The sequence below is a fragment of the Aspergillus piperis genome (assembly GCF_003184755.1).
Source record: "Aspergillus piperis CBS 112811 unplaced genomic scaffold BO85scaffold_10, whole genome shotgun sequence".
NCBI classification, from domain to species: domain Eukaryota; kingdom Fungi; phylum Ascomycota; class Eurotiomycetes; order Eurotiales; family Aspergillaceae; genus Aspergillus; species Aspergillus piperis.
In genome coordinates, this window is record NW_020291600.1 from 271567 (window position 1) to 285303 (window position 13737).

Here is a 13737-nt window from a genome sequence, read left to right on the forward strand (position 1 = left end):
TCAACCCTAATGTGATATTCTCGCTGATGGTCGCGCCATTGGCTGTTCAAGTCTCACTCTTTGCCCACACGAATTAGAAAGCGAGTAATCTAAATAGAGTTGACTCTTCTCTAAGTATCACCTCTGGGTTACATCGTGGTCTGATATCTGCTTCCGGCTTACACATCACATGATGGAGGGGTGGCTTCTTGCTCCCAGTAGTCAGCGATAACCGGCTCATGCGCACAGTTGTGGTGATGAAAATGACAATTGACAATGACTTAACTATCGCAAATAATAGCGGGACGGCCCACAAAGAACCATAGTGGTCAAGTTGATTTGCCGGATAACTGGGTCGTTTAAAGGTAATCGGGCTTAGCGTCATTACTGCCGGCAGCTCAGCTGAACCTCCATAAGCCAATTTAATCGGAGCAGCAGGTCTCTCTCTATTCATTGGTACCGGTGTGGTAATCGACCTGCAACCCCTCAGTCTCGAACAAGGCACGTGAGCGGGTTCTTACTCGACCCTCATGAGGGGCATTCGACCATTTTCTCCTTTCTATAGGTCTTGTCAGTTGCGTCGACACTTCTCTTGTGCCACAGTCATGTCCCGCAATTATGAGGTACGCGCACCTCCGATCGGAGGCCGATGACTCAACGACTGGATTACCATTCTAACAGAACACAGGCTGCGATTGCGGCCCTCAACTCGCTGCAAACCAATTTTGCGGTGGTTGAGGAATTGAAGAAGTCGGTGTCTAGGAAAGACATGAACCTACGTTCCCTTCCGGAGACCGTAGAGTGGCTTCGACGCATTGGTTACCAGGTTAGTACCACCTTCCACAGCAGATCCATAAGCCGGGAAGCCTTGTCTGTAATTACTAAGACTGGACCTTTTTCTATAGCCTTCTGACCTGAACCAACTAAATCCTATTCACGTTGCCGGTACGAAGGGCAAAGGATCGACGTCGTCCTTCATCTCCTCCATCCTGTCCCAGTATACTCCTTCTGGATCCGCGGATGCCCCCTCGCGCAAGCTCAACAAGGTCGGACTTTACACCTCACCCCACCTGCGATTCGCTCGCGAACGTATTAAGATCGATAATACTCCACTCTCCGAAGAGAAATTCGCCAAATACTTCTTTGAGGTATGGGATAGACTCGAAGAGGCCGCGCAAAAGGCGGGCGAGGACCCAACAAGCCTACGAACCAAGCCGCAATACTTCCGGTACCTGACTTTGATGGCTTTCCACACCTACATTAGCGAGGGGGTAGACGCTGCGGTCATCGAGTGTGGTATTGGTGGAGAGTACGACTGCACAAATGTGATTGAAAAGCCAGCTGCGACTGCGATCACTAGTTTGGGCATCGACCACACTGCCATGCTCGGTAATACCATTGAAGAGATCGCTTGGCACAAAGGCGGTATCATTAAGCCTGGTACTCAAGCGTTCAGTGCGCCGCAGCCTCCAACCGCAGAGAAGGTACTATACGAGCGCGCAGCGGAGAAAGGCACTCAGCTTGAGATAGTGAGAGGCCACCCCGAGCTTACCACTACGGGAGATGTAAAACTTGGTTTGGCTGGTGATTTCCAGTATACGAATGCCGCCGTCGCTGTCGCTGCAGCTGCCGAATTTCTCAGAAAGGTCGGGGTCGAGGATGTCCCGTCGGACATCCTTTCCAAGCCCTTGCCGCCAGCATTCCGCCAAGGGTTGGAGTCTGCCCAACTGGGAGGTCGCTGCGAGACGCGACATGAGAAAGATGTCACCTGGTACCTTGATGGAGGCCATACTTTGGAAAGTATTAGGCTCGCTGGTCAGTGGTTCGCTTCCCAGGTACAAGCCAGCTCTTCGTCTACTGCAGCCGCGAACAAGAAGCTGCGCGTTTTGATCTTCAACCAGCAGACTCGCGATAGTAATGCTCTTGCCGAGGCTTTACATGAGACCTTATCTGCAGCCTTGGGCGCGGAACAGCCGTTCACTCATGCTCTCTTTTGCACGAATGTCACCTACAAGGATGCAGGCTACCGTCCTGATCTGGTTAGTATGAACACAAATGCGGACGACGTGCAGAGACTACAAGTCCAGAAAAGCCTTGCCGAAAAGTGGCATTCAATTGATCCCCGCACCGAGGTCAAGGTGTATGGAACTATTGAAGAGGCTGTAGACTTCGCTAGGGAACTTGCGACAAGAGAGAGGGGACTTGTAGGTCAAGATGAGGCTCCTGTCATGACTTTTGTCACAGGTAGCTTGCTCCTTGTTGGAGGCTTCCTGGATGTGATCGAGACGAAGCCCGCCCAGTACAACTGAATGTACTTGCCCAATCCTTTTCTGTTTTGTCTTTCATTTTTCTGCCTCACCATGAGGTTTCAACAACAATTCTGGTGATACCCGCTAGCCAAGGCTTGTGCCTTATTTGCATGATTAATGGTCCGATGATGTCGAGATAGCATTAGAAGGGGCGTCTGATATCTTTCAACAAAGCTCTTATTGACTTGTATATATACTAGTATGAAACAGAAACAGCGCGGCGGTGTTGTGGATCCAAAGAAAGCTTCACTGTAGTAGTGTTTATCACTAGTAGTGTATGGAAGTGGCTGCCATTACCGCGGCAGTGAGAGTAAGCTCCCCTCCCCGCGCAGGAACGGCGGCAACGTGGGGCTGCTTAGAAAACCTTCCCGTGTCCACTTTGGTCCGAACCCCTCGAACTTCGATTCATTATTCCCGCTGCTACGAGCTGTGATGTCGGACCCCAAGGATAACAAAGGCAAGGCCCCCGAGGCGCCCAAAGCTGAAGTAAGTGGCTTCCAATTCGCGAACCCGAATCTCTCATGCCCCTCAATGTTTGGAGATCGTCTAACAAGCAGCTACATTAGGATGCGCCAGGTAACAAGCTGTCCACCAAGGCAGTGGAGGCTCTGCTGGAGAGCAACGCCGCCCTGAAGAACGAGCTGGCCGGAATGGACAAGGACAAGGCTGCTGAAGCTCTACGGAAGATGGATATTGCTGAGTTGTTGACGGGTCTTGCTGTGGGCGGAAAGAACCAGAAGGACATGGCTTCGTACAAGTTCTGGCAGACACAGCCAGTGCCTCGATTCGATGAGGCGGCCAACGATGCTGGCGGACCTATCAAGATCATCGACCCTGAGAAGGTGTCCAAGACTCCCGATACGCTGATCGAAGGATTTGAGTGGGCAACGCTGGACCTGACCAACGACGACGAACTCCAAGAACTGTGGGATCTGTTGACATACCATTACGTCGAGGATGACAATGCTATGTTCCGGTTCAGATATTCCAAGTCATTTTTGCACTGGTTGGTCTATCTGGTTAACTTCTCGACACATGTTACTGACTATGATGGGCTCCAGGGCTTTGATGTCTCCGGGCTGGAAGAAGGAATGGCACGTCGGTGTCCGCGCGAGCAAGTCTAAGAAATTGGTCGCTTCGATCTGCGGTGTTCCCACGGAAGTTCGCGTTCGTGATCAGAAGATCAAGGTGACGGAGATCAACTTCCTGTGCATTCACAAGAAGTTGCGCTCCAAGCGTCTGACTCCCGTCCTCATCAAGGAGATCACCCGTCGCTGCTATCTTAGCGGTATCTACCAAGCCGTTTACACTGCGGGTGTTGTTCTGCCGACGCCTGTTAGCTCTTGCCGGTACTACCACCGCCCACTGGACTGGCTGAAGCTCTACGAAATCGGCTTCTCCCACCTCCCCCGTGGCTCCACCAAAGCACGCCAGATCACCAGGAACCACCTCCCCAGCACCACAGCAACCCCTGGCTTGCGCGTTATGGAGGCCAAGGATGTGGACGCTGTTCAGGATTTGCTGGAGCGGTATTCCAAGCGGTTTGCCTTGAACCAGGCCTTCACCCGCGAGGAAGTCGAGCATTGGTTGTTGCACAAGGAAGAGGCCGGAAAGGAGCAGGTTGTATGGTCTTACGTGGTCGAAGATGCCGAAACCCACAAGATCACCGACTTTGTCTCTTTCTACAACCTTGAGTCGACTGTGATTCAGCACCCCAAGCATGACAACGTCCGCGCCGCTTACCTGTACTACTATGGCACGGAAACTGCCTTTACCCAGGACCAGAAGGCTCTTAAGGAGAGACTGCTCATGCTGATGAATGATGCTCTGGTTCTCGCGAAGAAGGTATTGTCTTCTCAATTCCCCTTCATGTGGGATTTGTTCTTCGGACCAAACTAATCAATTCTTAGGCTAAATTCGATGTATTCAACGCACTGACCCTGCACGACAACCCTCTGTTCCTGGAGCAGCTCAAATTCGGTGCAGGTGACGGCCAGCTTCACTACTATCTGTACAATTATCGGACGGCTCCGGTCCCTGGAGGTGTCAACGATAAGAACCTTCCCGATGAGAAGAAGATGGGCGGTGTTGGTATTGTTATGCTGTAGGGTCTGGCACTCTGTTGCATTCTTGACACATATGAAACATTCTTCCGCAATCTCTGTTGCAATTATTGGCAGCATTTGAGAAGAAAATGTGGATACTTCTATCATGAATATAAATGATGTTAAAAGCTCTGTATATCCCTACCGATACTAGCAGCCGATGGGTGCCTGGATCTGCACCGAAAGTAGACTAGCCGTCCGACCCACTTGTGTCATGCCTCAGGTGCCAAGGCTGCCGCATGCGGGACTCGCCATCCCGTCATTAACCAAGCATCCCCCCGACTTTGTTCCTCTCCTGACCATCAACAAGTCGTGTACCTTATTTCTTGCCTTCTCGGGTGTTGATGGATTACTTCAGTCCTTCTTGCCATTCCGGCTCATCTGGTTTCCTTGAGTGCCGGGGTCCTTTCCAGTAGTTGATGTGCATTGATCGTCAGTCGTATACCTGAAGTGGGTTTACGTCGTCATCACTACGCGGCATCCAGGCTTAAGAATGATTGTACTGATAGAGCTAGATGAACGTGTCCTCTACTCCCCACGACTACTCCGCTGATTGGTAGCTATAACTTGGATCGCACATGGCACCATCTTGCTCAGGCGTTACCGATCATCTTACTTGCCAGCTCTTAGACCACTCTAAGACAAGATGGGAGTGGGCCAGTCGACCGAGTATGAGGGGCAGGCGTCCTCGCCAGGTTAGTAGTTCGCTGCCATCTTTCGTCATGGAGTCATGATATCGCACCGCACGATAAAAGTGGCTCTTCTCTGAAGAGCAATTCTGTCTCTGACAAGACCTTAGAGGAGCTGAGCTACGTGCTTGCTGAACGGTTTGCAACTAAATGCTTCACTCCCTTGGAGTTGACCCATCTCAAAGACAACTTCTTTTCACGTGCCATTGACCAAGGCGGCTTGAAGTACTGGAATGAGAAGACTCTCTCGGATTTTCTAGGGATCCCGGATAGCAGTGAATCCCAATGTCCTCTGGATGCGGGCCCTGTGATCTTCCGCATGGTCTCGTACCTTGGGGCATTTCCTTTCCAAAACACTCTTGCTCCAAGTGTGCTAACATTTGAGGCTATGGTGAAAGTCGTTGTTTTGCTGACTGAACGATACGGAAAAGTCCTAAGACGTGCGCGCAGGGATAGGATACGGCTGCTTTTCGGAAGCCTTGCTGATGTTGGAAGAAAGAGCGTTGACCAGCAGAATAATGACGATGAAGTCCGCGAGGATGCTGATGCACCTGCGCCAAGCTCCCATGTCCCAGGGTTTGCCATCGATGAGCCGGCCAACGATGATTATGAGGACGAGGAGGACGATGACCTAGCACTAGCTGCTCTGGAATCCTTGGATGCTATCGAGGTCTTCAAGCACGACTCGCGCATGGACAGGGCTGTCTACGAAGCTCGGATATCTGCTAATACGCTCCGTCGCCTCTTGATGCTCCTAATAGTTATTTCGCCCTTAAAGCCTCTTGAGCCTGTAAAAACATACACTTCCGATCTAAACGAAGAGCGCATGGAAGCAGTTCGATCGGAGGCCGATAGCATCATGGCAGCATTCAACCATGAATCTTCTGGCGGTATAAGCTATAAGGAGTTTGCCCGGACCGTGACATCTTCATTTCCGTATCTTTTCGATCCTCTGACACCGCTGTTCGAGCATCTCCTTTTCAGCAGAAATCTGAACCTATCCCAAAAACGCAACAGGGCCGATTCTGCGGCCGATTCTGCGACATCAGAGCCTGTCGAAGAAGCTCCAGATGATGATCTACCTTCACCCACAACGATTACGCTCCCGGGTAGCTTTGAAACCGTGATCCTTAACCCGAGCGTCATCTCACATCTGTCGTTCTTCCTCCCCTCATCCTCGGAAAGCCTAAATTTCCTGCGCGGCAATGTGCGCCTGCACCCAGTCTTCTCAACCGTGGCGCATGGCTCCTCTTTGACTTCATTTTCGCACCACGTGCTCACCTGGTCCTCAGGCACTCTCCTCGTGCTCGAGGGAACCAACCCAAGCGGCGAAATGGTGACCATTGGCGCCTACCTGCCACAGCCATGGAAATCGCCTACCTCCACCCAGACCAGCTCCAAGTTCTCCAACTCCGTCCTCCCATGTCTCTTCCAGCTCTCGCCAAAACACATGCTCCTGCAAGGGAATCCCTCCTCATCCATCCAACAACAATCAAATACCCCAGCCGCCTACTTCTCCACAAGCTCAGGTATATCAATAGGCTGCCAGATTCCCCCTTCATCGCGCAGCAATAAAAAGCCCCCCACTCCGCACGGGGCAGGCAGCTTAACCATCGACGTCAGCCTCGAGACTGCACAATTCTACGTCTCTCCCGTCGTCCGCAACGGCGTCTTCCTGCCCCCACCCCCAGGCTCTACCCCAGATACCACCGTCAAAACTACCATCGAAATCTACAACCTAGAAGTCTGGGGCCTGGTGCCCGACCCCACAACCACGTCCGCAGAGGGCGGAAAAAGCGCCGTTGAGTTACAGCAGGCGGAATGGGACTTTGAAGCTCGGGAAGCTGAACGGCGGCGCAACGTGAATCTAAAGACTGGCGGCAGTGCCGCAGAAGAAAGCGCCAGATGGTTGCTGGAAACCGCAGGGTTAATCGGAGACGGTGCAGGACGACGTGCAGGAGGGAGTGTCTAACCAAAAACCTTGAAAAAAAAACAAACCCCGGACCTGATAAGATAGTAATAACAGTACTAGTTCGCAATTGAGTTGATCATCCTTCTTCACCCCTCTAACCAATCAATCCAAGATCCATCCATCATCAAACAAAACTCGCAACCCAAACATCCATACTCCTCACCCTCTCCACACCCCTAACACTCATCTCACACGCATCCCTCGCCGCCAACACCACTGCCCTCTCCCTCTCATCCCTCACAACCCTCCTCACCTCCTCCTCAAACCCCTTATCAAGAACAGCCGCAACCTCCCACCTCCCATCCAACAACCCCTCCCCAGTCTGTACATACTCCTCCCTGTCGATCTTCCACCCCGCCTCCACCGCCAATTCCGTAATCCGCTTCGGCCCCAACACCGTCCGCACATTCGAGTCACTACTCTCCCCAGGTTTCCGACACTCCAGCGCCGCCTGCGCCAGCGCAGCGAGCACATGCGGCTGCGCGGACGGGTGCGTGGCTACTAGTCTCCACTCCGCTAGCAAGAGCCGTTTACTGTGCTGCCTGACGGCGCGGAAAGTAGACAGGATAACTGCGGGAGAGGAGAAGTACCAGAGACTGTGGGCGAGGACTGCAGCGTCGAATGTCGGCGGCAGGGAGGAGAGGTAATCTAGTGGGGATTGTTGGATCCACGTTATGCGGTGCCCTAGTGGGGATTGGCCGATGTGGGATTGGGCTTGGGAGAGGGTGTAGGGGGATCCTAGGTGATGTTAGTAGGGTAGAAGGAGGAGGGGAGTGATGAAAGAGGAGGGGGGTGGGGTATTCACCGTAATCAAGATCTGCTGGGTCAACTGCTACTACGCTGCCCTGTTCGCCTACGGCGGAGGCGAGGACGGTCGTGCAGTCGCCTTGGCCGCATCCTAACTCGAGGAGTTTGGAGCCTGCGGGGATGGCCCAGTGCTGGAGGAGGGTTAGTCGGTGGAGGGTTTGGGAGTGTTGGATGTGGAAGTTGTTGGGGTCGTGGAGGGAGAGGCGCGCGATGGATGCGGCGGTGGTGGAGAGGTCGGTGGACATTTTGGTTTCTGTTGCAGTTGTGCTGGATGGGTGTGGGATGATGGGGTTTGGGACTATTATAGTTCTTGTTGTGGCTAATGGGGGCTGCGGATGGTGACATCTTATCTGAGGGTTAGTTAGTAGGGGAGTAAGCTGACGCAGAAACATCCCTGCAGTTTAGTTTAACTAATTTAGATTGGTTGAGTCATAAGGGACCGGCCTAGTTCTTGGAAGTAGATATTTCCTTATCATTTAGATTGGTCTTGTCTGGAAGTGAGTCAACTTATAGGTCTAATTGTATAGCGCAAGAGTCATAGATGGGTAAGCACGGTATTTTGGTAGATGGGTGGGAAAGATAGCAGCGCTAAGGGAAGGAATTATCACGATAATCAAACATACACGGAATGCATTACTCATACATAGTCTAGGTGCTCAAACCTATATACTGTGAAACCAGTCTATCAATAATCACGCTCCCATAGGTGGAAGTCCCGTAGGCGGACCATAGAAATCCTTGAGTTCCTCTTCCTCTTCCTCCTCTACAGCGCCCTCGATATTCTCCACATCCGATTCCTCGTCCACCGTCTTACTCCGAGACTGCAACCTCCCACGCGCAGCAGGCACCGGGGTTCCGGTTTTCTTGCCGCTATCTTCTGTCTCAGGGGCCGGCTTGTTATCCTCGGGCTCTTCTCGGGGCAGACGGTATGCCAGGAATCCCTCGGGAGCGCGTTCCGCTCGGTCCATAATCTCGTTCATGTATTTGCGGACTTCGTCCGGAGGCTTCACGACACGGCCTAGAGGCTCGAGGACTTTGGGGTTGTTGGTGAAGATGCGGAATGTCACGGGTTGGTAGTATTCCTTCAGATTGGAATTTTTGTCCTTCTCTTTCTCCTTGTTCTCCTTTTCCTTGTCCTTGTCCTTGCTATCGACCTTTTTGTCTTTAGAGTCATCCTTGTCTGTGGAGGGTTTATTAGGAGTTTCGGATGCTTCAGCCTTCTGGTCAGCTTGGGTGCTGCTGGCTGGTGCCTTATCACCATCAGGTTTAGGTTCGGTGCCAGAAGATTCAGGTTTATCATTGTATTTCTCCTGCGGCTTGTCTTTTTCTTTATCCTCTGCTTTCCCTTTATCCTTGTCCGCTTCGCCCGCTTTCTCCTTGTTCTTGTCTGCTTTCTTCGACTTGGACTTAGATGCCTTGCCTTTAGCCCGGGGATTGGCCGTCTCAGTAGCGGACTCTAAGGGAAACGTTGCGTTTGGATCAACCTTCCTTACGAGCAGGAACGAGGCAAGAACAGTATTTCCTCCAGGGAGCCATTCCAGAATTGTGTACTCAGGAAATAGGTATCGATCACCAGAGCCTGCATGTCCGGATGTGCTGCTTCCATAGGGGGTCAGCGGTGACGTAAATTCAAAGACCACCGACTTGTAGTTTTGTCTCGGAGGGGGCGGTGGCGGAGCTGGGCGATAATATGGCGCTGGCGACCCATACTGCGGAGGCCGAGATTGTATGGCAGGTGGATGGCTCTGATACGGAGGCTGTTGATAGGGTGGGTGTGGAGGTCCTGGTCGCGGCGTTGGTTGCTGCTGGGGAGGCGGCATGGGTCGTACAGCAGGGCTTGCCTGCTTTTGCGGATCCGGGGTAGGAGTTGGAGCTGGCGCCACACTAGGACTCGATACCGGCTGAGACGGGGGCTGACCTGGTGCCGCCACGCCAGGTTCTTGCTTAATCACAACCTGACTGGCTGGCTTAGGTGCCTGTGGAGTAGGCGTTTGTGGCGGTTGTGGGACGTTCGGGTTCGGAGGAGGGTGGGCAGGGGCGACAGACGGTGATGGTTTGGGGACTTGCACCTCGACACGCGGCGTGGGCTGTGGTTGCGACTGCCCTTGGGGGGTTTGCTGGGGGGTTTGCTGGGGTTTCTGCTGGGGTGGTTGCTGAGGGGTTTGCTGAACTGGCTGCGGGGGAGGCTTTTGTGCAGAGGGGGGCTGTTGCGGGGGTTGCGAAGATTGCGGCGTTTGCTGGGGCTGGGGGTGTTGTATAGGAGTTTGTGACGGACGCGGGGGAGGTTGAGAAGGAGTGGAAGGCTGAACCTGGCGCTGCTGCTGCTGTAGCCGTTGTTGCTGCTGCTCCCTTGCGCGAATGATGGCATTCAGTTCGTCAATATGAGCCTGGAAAGCGCGGAGTTGTTCTTGGGATGCTTTGCTCGAGGCCACGACGCGCATCAACGCTTTGAGCTCAGGATCGGACGCAGCTCGTGTTGCAAGCATCTGAATGACGGGATCTGGGCTAGGCTTCGGCGGTTGGGCAGTCTGAGGGTGCTGGGAAGGCGATGGTCTTTGCGCGGATTGAGGGCCAGGGGGACGGTGGGGTGGCTGACTTGGAGTCCGAGCAGGATGTGAAGGGGGCGGGTGGTTTCCAGGAGTGTAGCCAGGTTGAGGTGTTCCAGGAGTCGCCGGAGAGCCTTGGGGTGGATGTTGCCGTGCATGCTGGGGCGGAGCAGGGGAGTGAGGATAGGGGTGGTATTGTTGAAAGTTGTTTGGGTGTCCATAATGAACCATCGGGCGTTGAGGGGTGGTGTATTGGATCGGCGGTGGCGCGTTGGGATCTTTGACAGTGTACAGCATCGCGTCGAACAGATGAGGTCCGACAACAATGTTGCAAGCTCCAACCTTTGACATGGTCTCCTTGGGCGGATTCTTTCCTTCAATCTGCTCCCTCTTGGTCTTCTTGGGCTTGGTCCAGTATCTCTCCAAAATGCCGTCGCTTAGCCATTTCTTCTTCGATCGTTCCAGGGAAGCTAACAGAATCGCACTGTTACTGGTCAGCGACCGAAAGCCTTGACATACACAATATGCGCTTCTGCGCGTGTAGTTAAAAGGGCACACATACCTTTCTGCATACGACTGATACTCTTTATCCGTAAGAGTAGTTGGTTGCGGCGCGGCCGTAGTCGGAAGAGGCTCTCCATCCTTTATCTTTGTAGGCAAAGGGGGTTCGGCAGGCTCCGGTGGTGGCGGAGGAGGGGGCGAAGGAGCAACGACCGGTGTAGACCCTTTCTTCTTCGACTGTTGAGGTTGAGGGGATGGTCGAGACGGAGCTTCGGAGGCTCTTCGCTTCGCCGCGGGTTCGCGACGTTCGCGGGCGGGGAGTTTGCGTTTTTCGGCCATGCTGGAATGAAAAGAATTATTGACGAGCAGTTATGCGCCAATCAAGAAGCCAGCTAATTGAAGCAGCGGACATCTCGCAGCCTCCGGGATTGACTGGTATGATGGGAAGGGATGAGAGTTGCGGAGGAGAAGGAAAAAAGGCGGCGGAGAAAGTGAAGTTGAAGGCAGAAGCTGGATCGGGCAGTTCCACCGCCGAGCCTCAGCATCCCCGGTTTAATCCTCCGCATCTTTTTCCTTATTCACCGTTCCTGCATCTAGCCAGGTCGCATTGGTGGCATTCAAGTGTGAATATCCTAGAAAATATCTGCTGTCTTGATTAGATCCTGTTGGGTGGTCGCACCTCCAGGTTTGCTTGTTACAATTGGTATACGGAGCGCACGGCGGGTTCAAAGTAAGGGCTCCCGAGACATCTCGACTTGCAGTTCGCTTTATTTCTACCTTCATATTGGCTAAACTGTGTACTGTTCAATGTAGGCTCGTAGCCACCATGGTCGAGCTTCAACCCATCTTCAAGAAGGCCTACTGGGCCCTGGCAGCCGGTGGTATCTTCTATGCCATATTCGTCTGTGCCATGACGTATCCCGTAGTCCAAAGATTGTACGTTGTTTCGTTATATGCTCGAACCACTATTCAAAGCTCAGCATATTGGTTGACCTGCTGCCTACTTGTATCAGTGCCCTCTACGTCAACAAGATCAATCCCACTGCGTGGCAGGACGTCAATCTGGTCGAATCATTCGGCTTTCTCAGTATGTTAGACTGTTCCAGTCTACAGGTCACCGACCAGATCATACTCAAAGGACAAGCTCATTAACTACAACGAAAGAAACTCAGGTCCAGCCATTTAATCTTGTGACTCCCGATAACGAGACACTCTACGGATGGCATCTCCTGCCCCTGCAACTGTGTCACGAGCACGAAGAGGAGCTGAATGCAAACGAACCCGACGGACCAGCAGACGACTACACCAAAACCACTGCATTCAAGCTTCTTAAGAATGACCCGAATGCCAGGGTAGTAGTCAGCTGTAAGTAGACACTATCGCACTCTAAATACAGCAGCTGATATTCTACACCAGTTCACGGCAACGCCGCCCACCTCGCATCCGCCCAGCGACCCGACATCTATCGACAAGTCCTGGGACTCTCTACACCCCAGAACCCCGTTCATGTCTTTGCCATTGACTACCGCGGGTTTGGCCTCTCAACCGGCACTCCCACAGAAGAGGGTCTAATCACAGACGGAGTATCCCTGCTCAACTACCTCACCTCCGGGCCACTGAACATCTCCCCGTCACGCATCGTTATCATGGGTCAGAGCCTAGGAACAGCCGTCAGCGCAGCCGTGGCAGAGCGCTTTGCATTCGGTTCCCCAGACCCTACTGCTATCCAGCCAGCAATCAAGGACCCCGAACCCTTCGCCGGCGTTATCCTGCTAGCATCCTTCAGCAACGTACCAAGTCTGATCGATTCCTACAGTCTGAAGGGAATCACACCTCCAATGCTCTCCTTGCTAGCCAACTACCCTCGGGTACACAACTGGGCGAAGAGCCACATTATCGACCGCTGGGACACCGCCGCTAGAGTCGCACGTCTGTCAGGAGTAAACACCAACATTACCAAAGACGACCCTAACCCCGCTTACGCGAACAAAGGTCTCGACCTCTTCATCATCCATGCAGCAAACGACTTCGAGATCCCCTGGCAGGAGGGCCGGCGGGTCTGGATCGCCGCCACGGGCGAGGACATCCCCGGTGGCCCTGGCAGGATAGTCCACGAACGGAAGGACTCTAACGGACCGAACGAAGTGCAAATCTGGGAGAACCAGTCGACGAAAGACAACGCCGTCATTAAGCGCGTCAGATGGGAGCGCGTGAGCTATGGCGGTACGTCGATATAGAACCCAACCCAACACATAATACTTGGCGTGAAAACTAACAATGAATGACAAGGCCACAACCGCGTCGCAACCTTCTCCGTTGCCGCCCTTTCAGTGATGAGGGCCTTTGAGAAGTGAATCTCATGCCAGCATATCTCGCTATTAACCCCACATAGACTATTAGATATTACAGGCTAAATGCAGACTGGGGCTTTCACATGGCAGCTGTAGCCTCGAATTCTGGTAGCCAATAGAAACCTGGAAATGAGCGAGATGTAAAAGGAATCGCGAAAGTCCACTTGTAAGGCAGGCCAATCAAGAGAGGGGTTGGGGACGCGTTGACGCGACTGAAGTCTGTATTCACTGTCAGTTGTTCTAGAGCTTGTGGCTGTGTTCTATAGAGGTACTGTGAGTCGTTTGCATGTGGGTGTGGGTCTCGTGTTTTGGATGGGCAGGTATATCGGTGCTTGGTTTGGGATATATACTCGTTGGATGAGTGACTGCGGTTCGGAGAAGGACATAGAGTAGTACAGCAAAGGCGAACAAGGCACAGAAGAAATGACCAACACCATGAAATTACTTGGAGACTTGCATTAAAGGGGGAGTAGGAAAG

General features: G+C 52.9%; 6 protein-coding genes across 6 annotated transcripts; 4 read left to right on the top strand and 2 right to left on the bottom strand.

The window, feature by feature from the left end:
* Positions 1 to 628: 628 nt before the first annotated feature.
* BO85DRAFT_373214 (tetrahydrofolate synthase) lies at positions 629 to 2288 on the top strand (the record flags this gene model as incomplete). Its single annotated transcript, XM_025656069.1, has 2 exons — positions 629 to 805; positions 885 to 2288. 2 exons carry the CDS (start codon positions 629 to 631, stop codon positions 2286 to 2288), a joined length of 1581 nt encoding a protein of 526 aa, XP_025514969.1.
* A 383-nt stretch (positions 2289 to 2671) lies between these two features.
* Positions 2672 to 4529, top strand: BO85DRAFT_449781 (glycylpeptide N-tetradecanoyltransferase swoF). Its single transcript, XM_025660230.1, has 4 exons — positions 2672 to 2774; positions 2855 to 3294; positions 3350 to 4133; positions 4199 to 4529. Exons 1-4 carry the CDS (start codon positions 2721 to 2723, stop codon positions 4394 to 4396), a joined length of 1476 nt encoding a protein of 491 aa, XP_025514970.1. The 5' UTR covers positions 2672 to 2720; the 3' UTR covers positions 4397 to 4529.
* Positions 4530 to 4703: 174 nt separating this feature from the next.
* BO85DRAFT_478233 (TLDc domain-containing protein 2) lies at positions 4704 to 7142 on the top strand. Its single transcript, XM_025662890.1, has 2 exons — positions 4704 to 5088; positions 5193 to 7142. Exons 1-2 carry the CDS (start codon positions 5040 to 5042, stop codon positions 7052 to 7054), a joined length of 1911 nt encoding a protein of 636 aa, XP_025514971.1. The 5' UTR covers positions 4704 to 5039; the 3' UTR covers positions 7055 to 7142.
* Positions 7081 to 8342, bottom strand: BO85DRAFT_449783 (class I SAM-dependent methyltransferase). The gene is made up of 2 exons (XM_025660231.1): positions 7860 to 8342; positions 7081 to 7792 (listed from the first exon to the last, which is right to left on the bottom strand). The coding sequence occupies exons 1-2, from the start codon at positions 8104 to 8106 to the stop codon at positions 7179 to 7181; spliced, it is 861 nt and encodes a 286-aa protein (XP_025514972.1). The 5' UTR covers positions 8107 to 8342; the 3' UTR covers positions 7081 to 7178.
* A 105-nt stretch (positions 8343 to 8447) lies between these two features.
* Positions 8448 to 11365, bottom strand: BO85DRAFT_449784 (uncharacterized protein). Its single transcript, XM_025660232.1, has 2 exons — positions 10970 to 11365; positions 8448 to 10891 (listed from the first exon to the last, which is right to left on the bottom strand). Exons 1-2 carry the CDS (start codon positions 11245 to 11247, stop codon positions 8554 to 8556), a joined length of 2616 nt encoding a protein of 871 aa, XP_025514973.1. The 5' UTR covers positions 11248 to 11365; the 3' UTR covers positions 8448 to 8553.
* A 369-nt stretch (positions 11366 to 11734) lies between these two features.
* Positions 11735 to 13262, top strand: BO85DRAFT_373537 (alpha/beta hydrolase; the record flags this gene model as incomplete). Its single annotated transcript, XM_025656084.1, has 5 exons — positions 11735 to 11844; positions 11922 to 11995; positions 12073 to 12273; positions 12325 to 13131; positions 13198 to 13262. 5 exons carry the CDS (start codon positions 11735 to 11737, stop codon positions 13260 to 13262), a joined length of 1257 nt encoding a protein of 418 aa, XP_025514974.1.
* Positions 13263 to 13737: the final 475 nt, after the last annotated feature.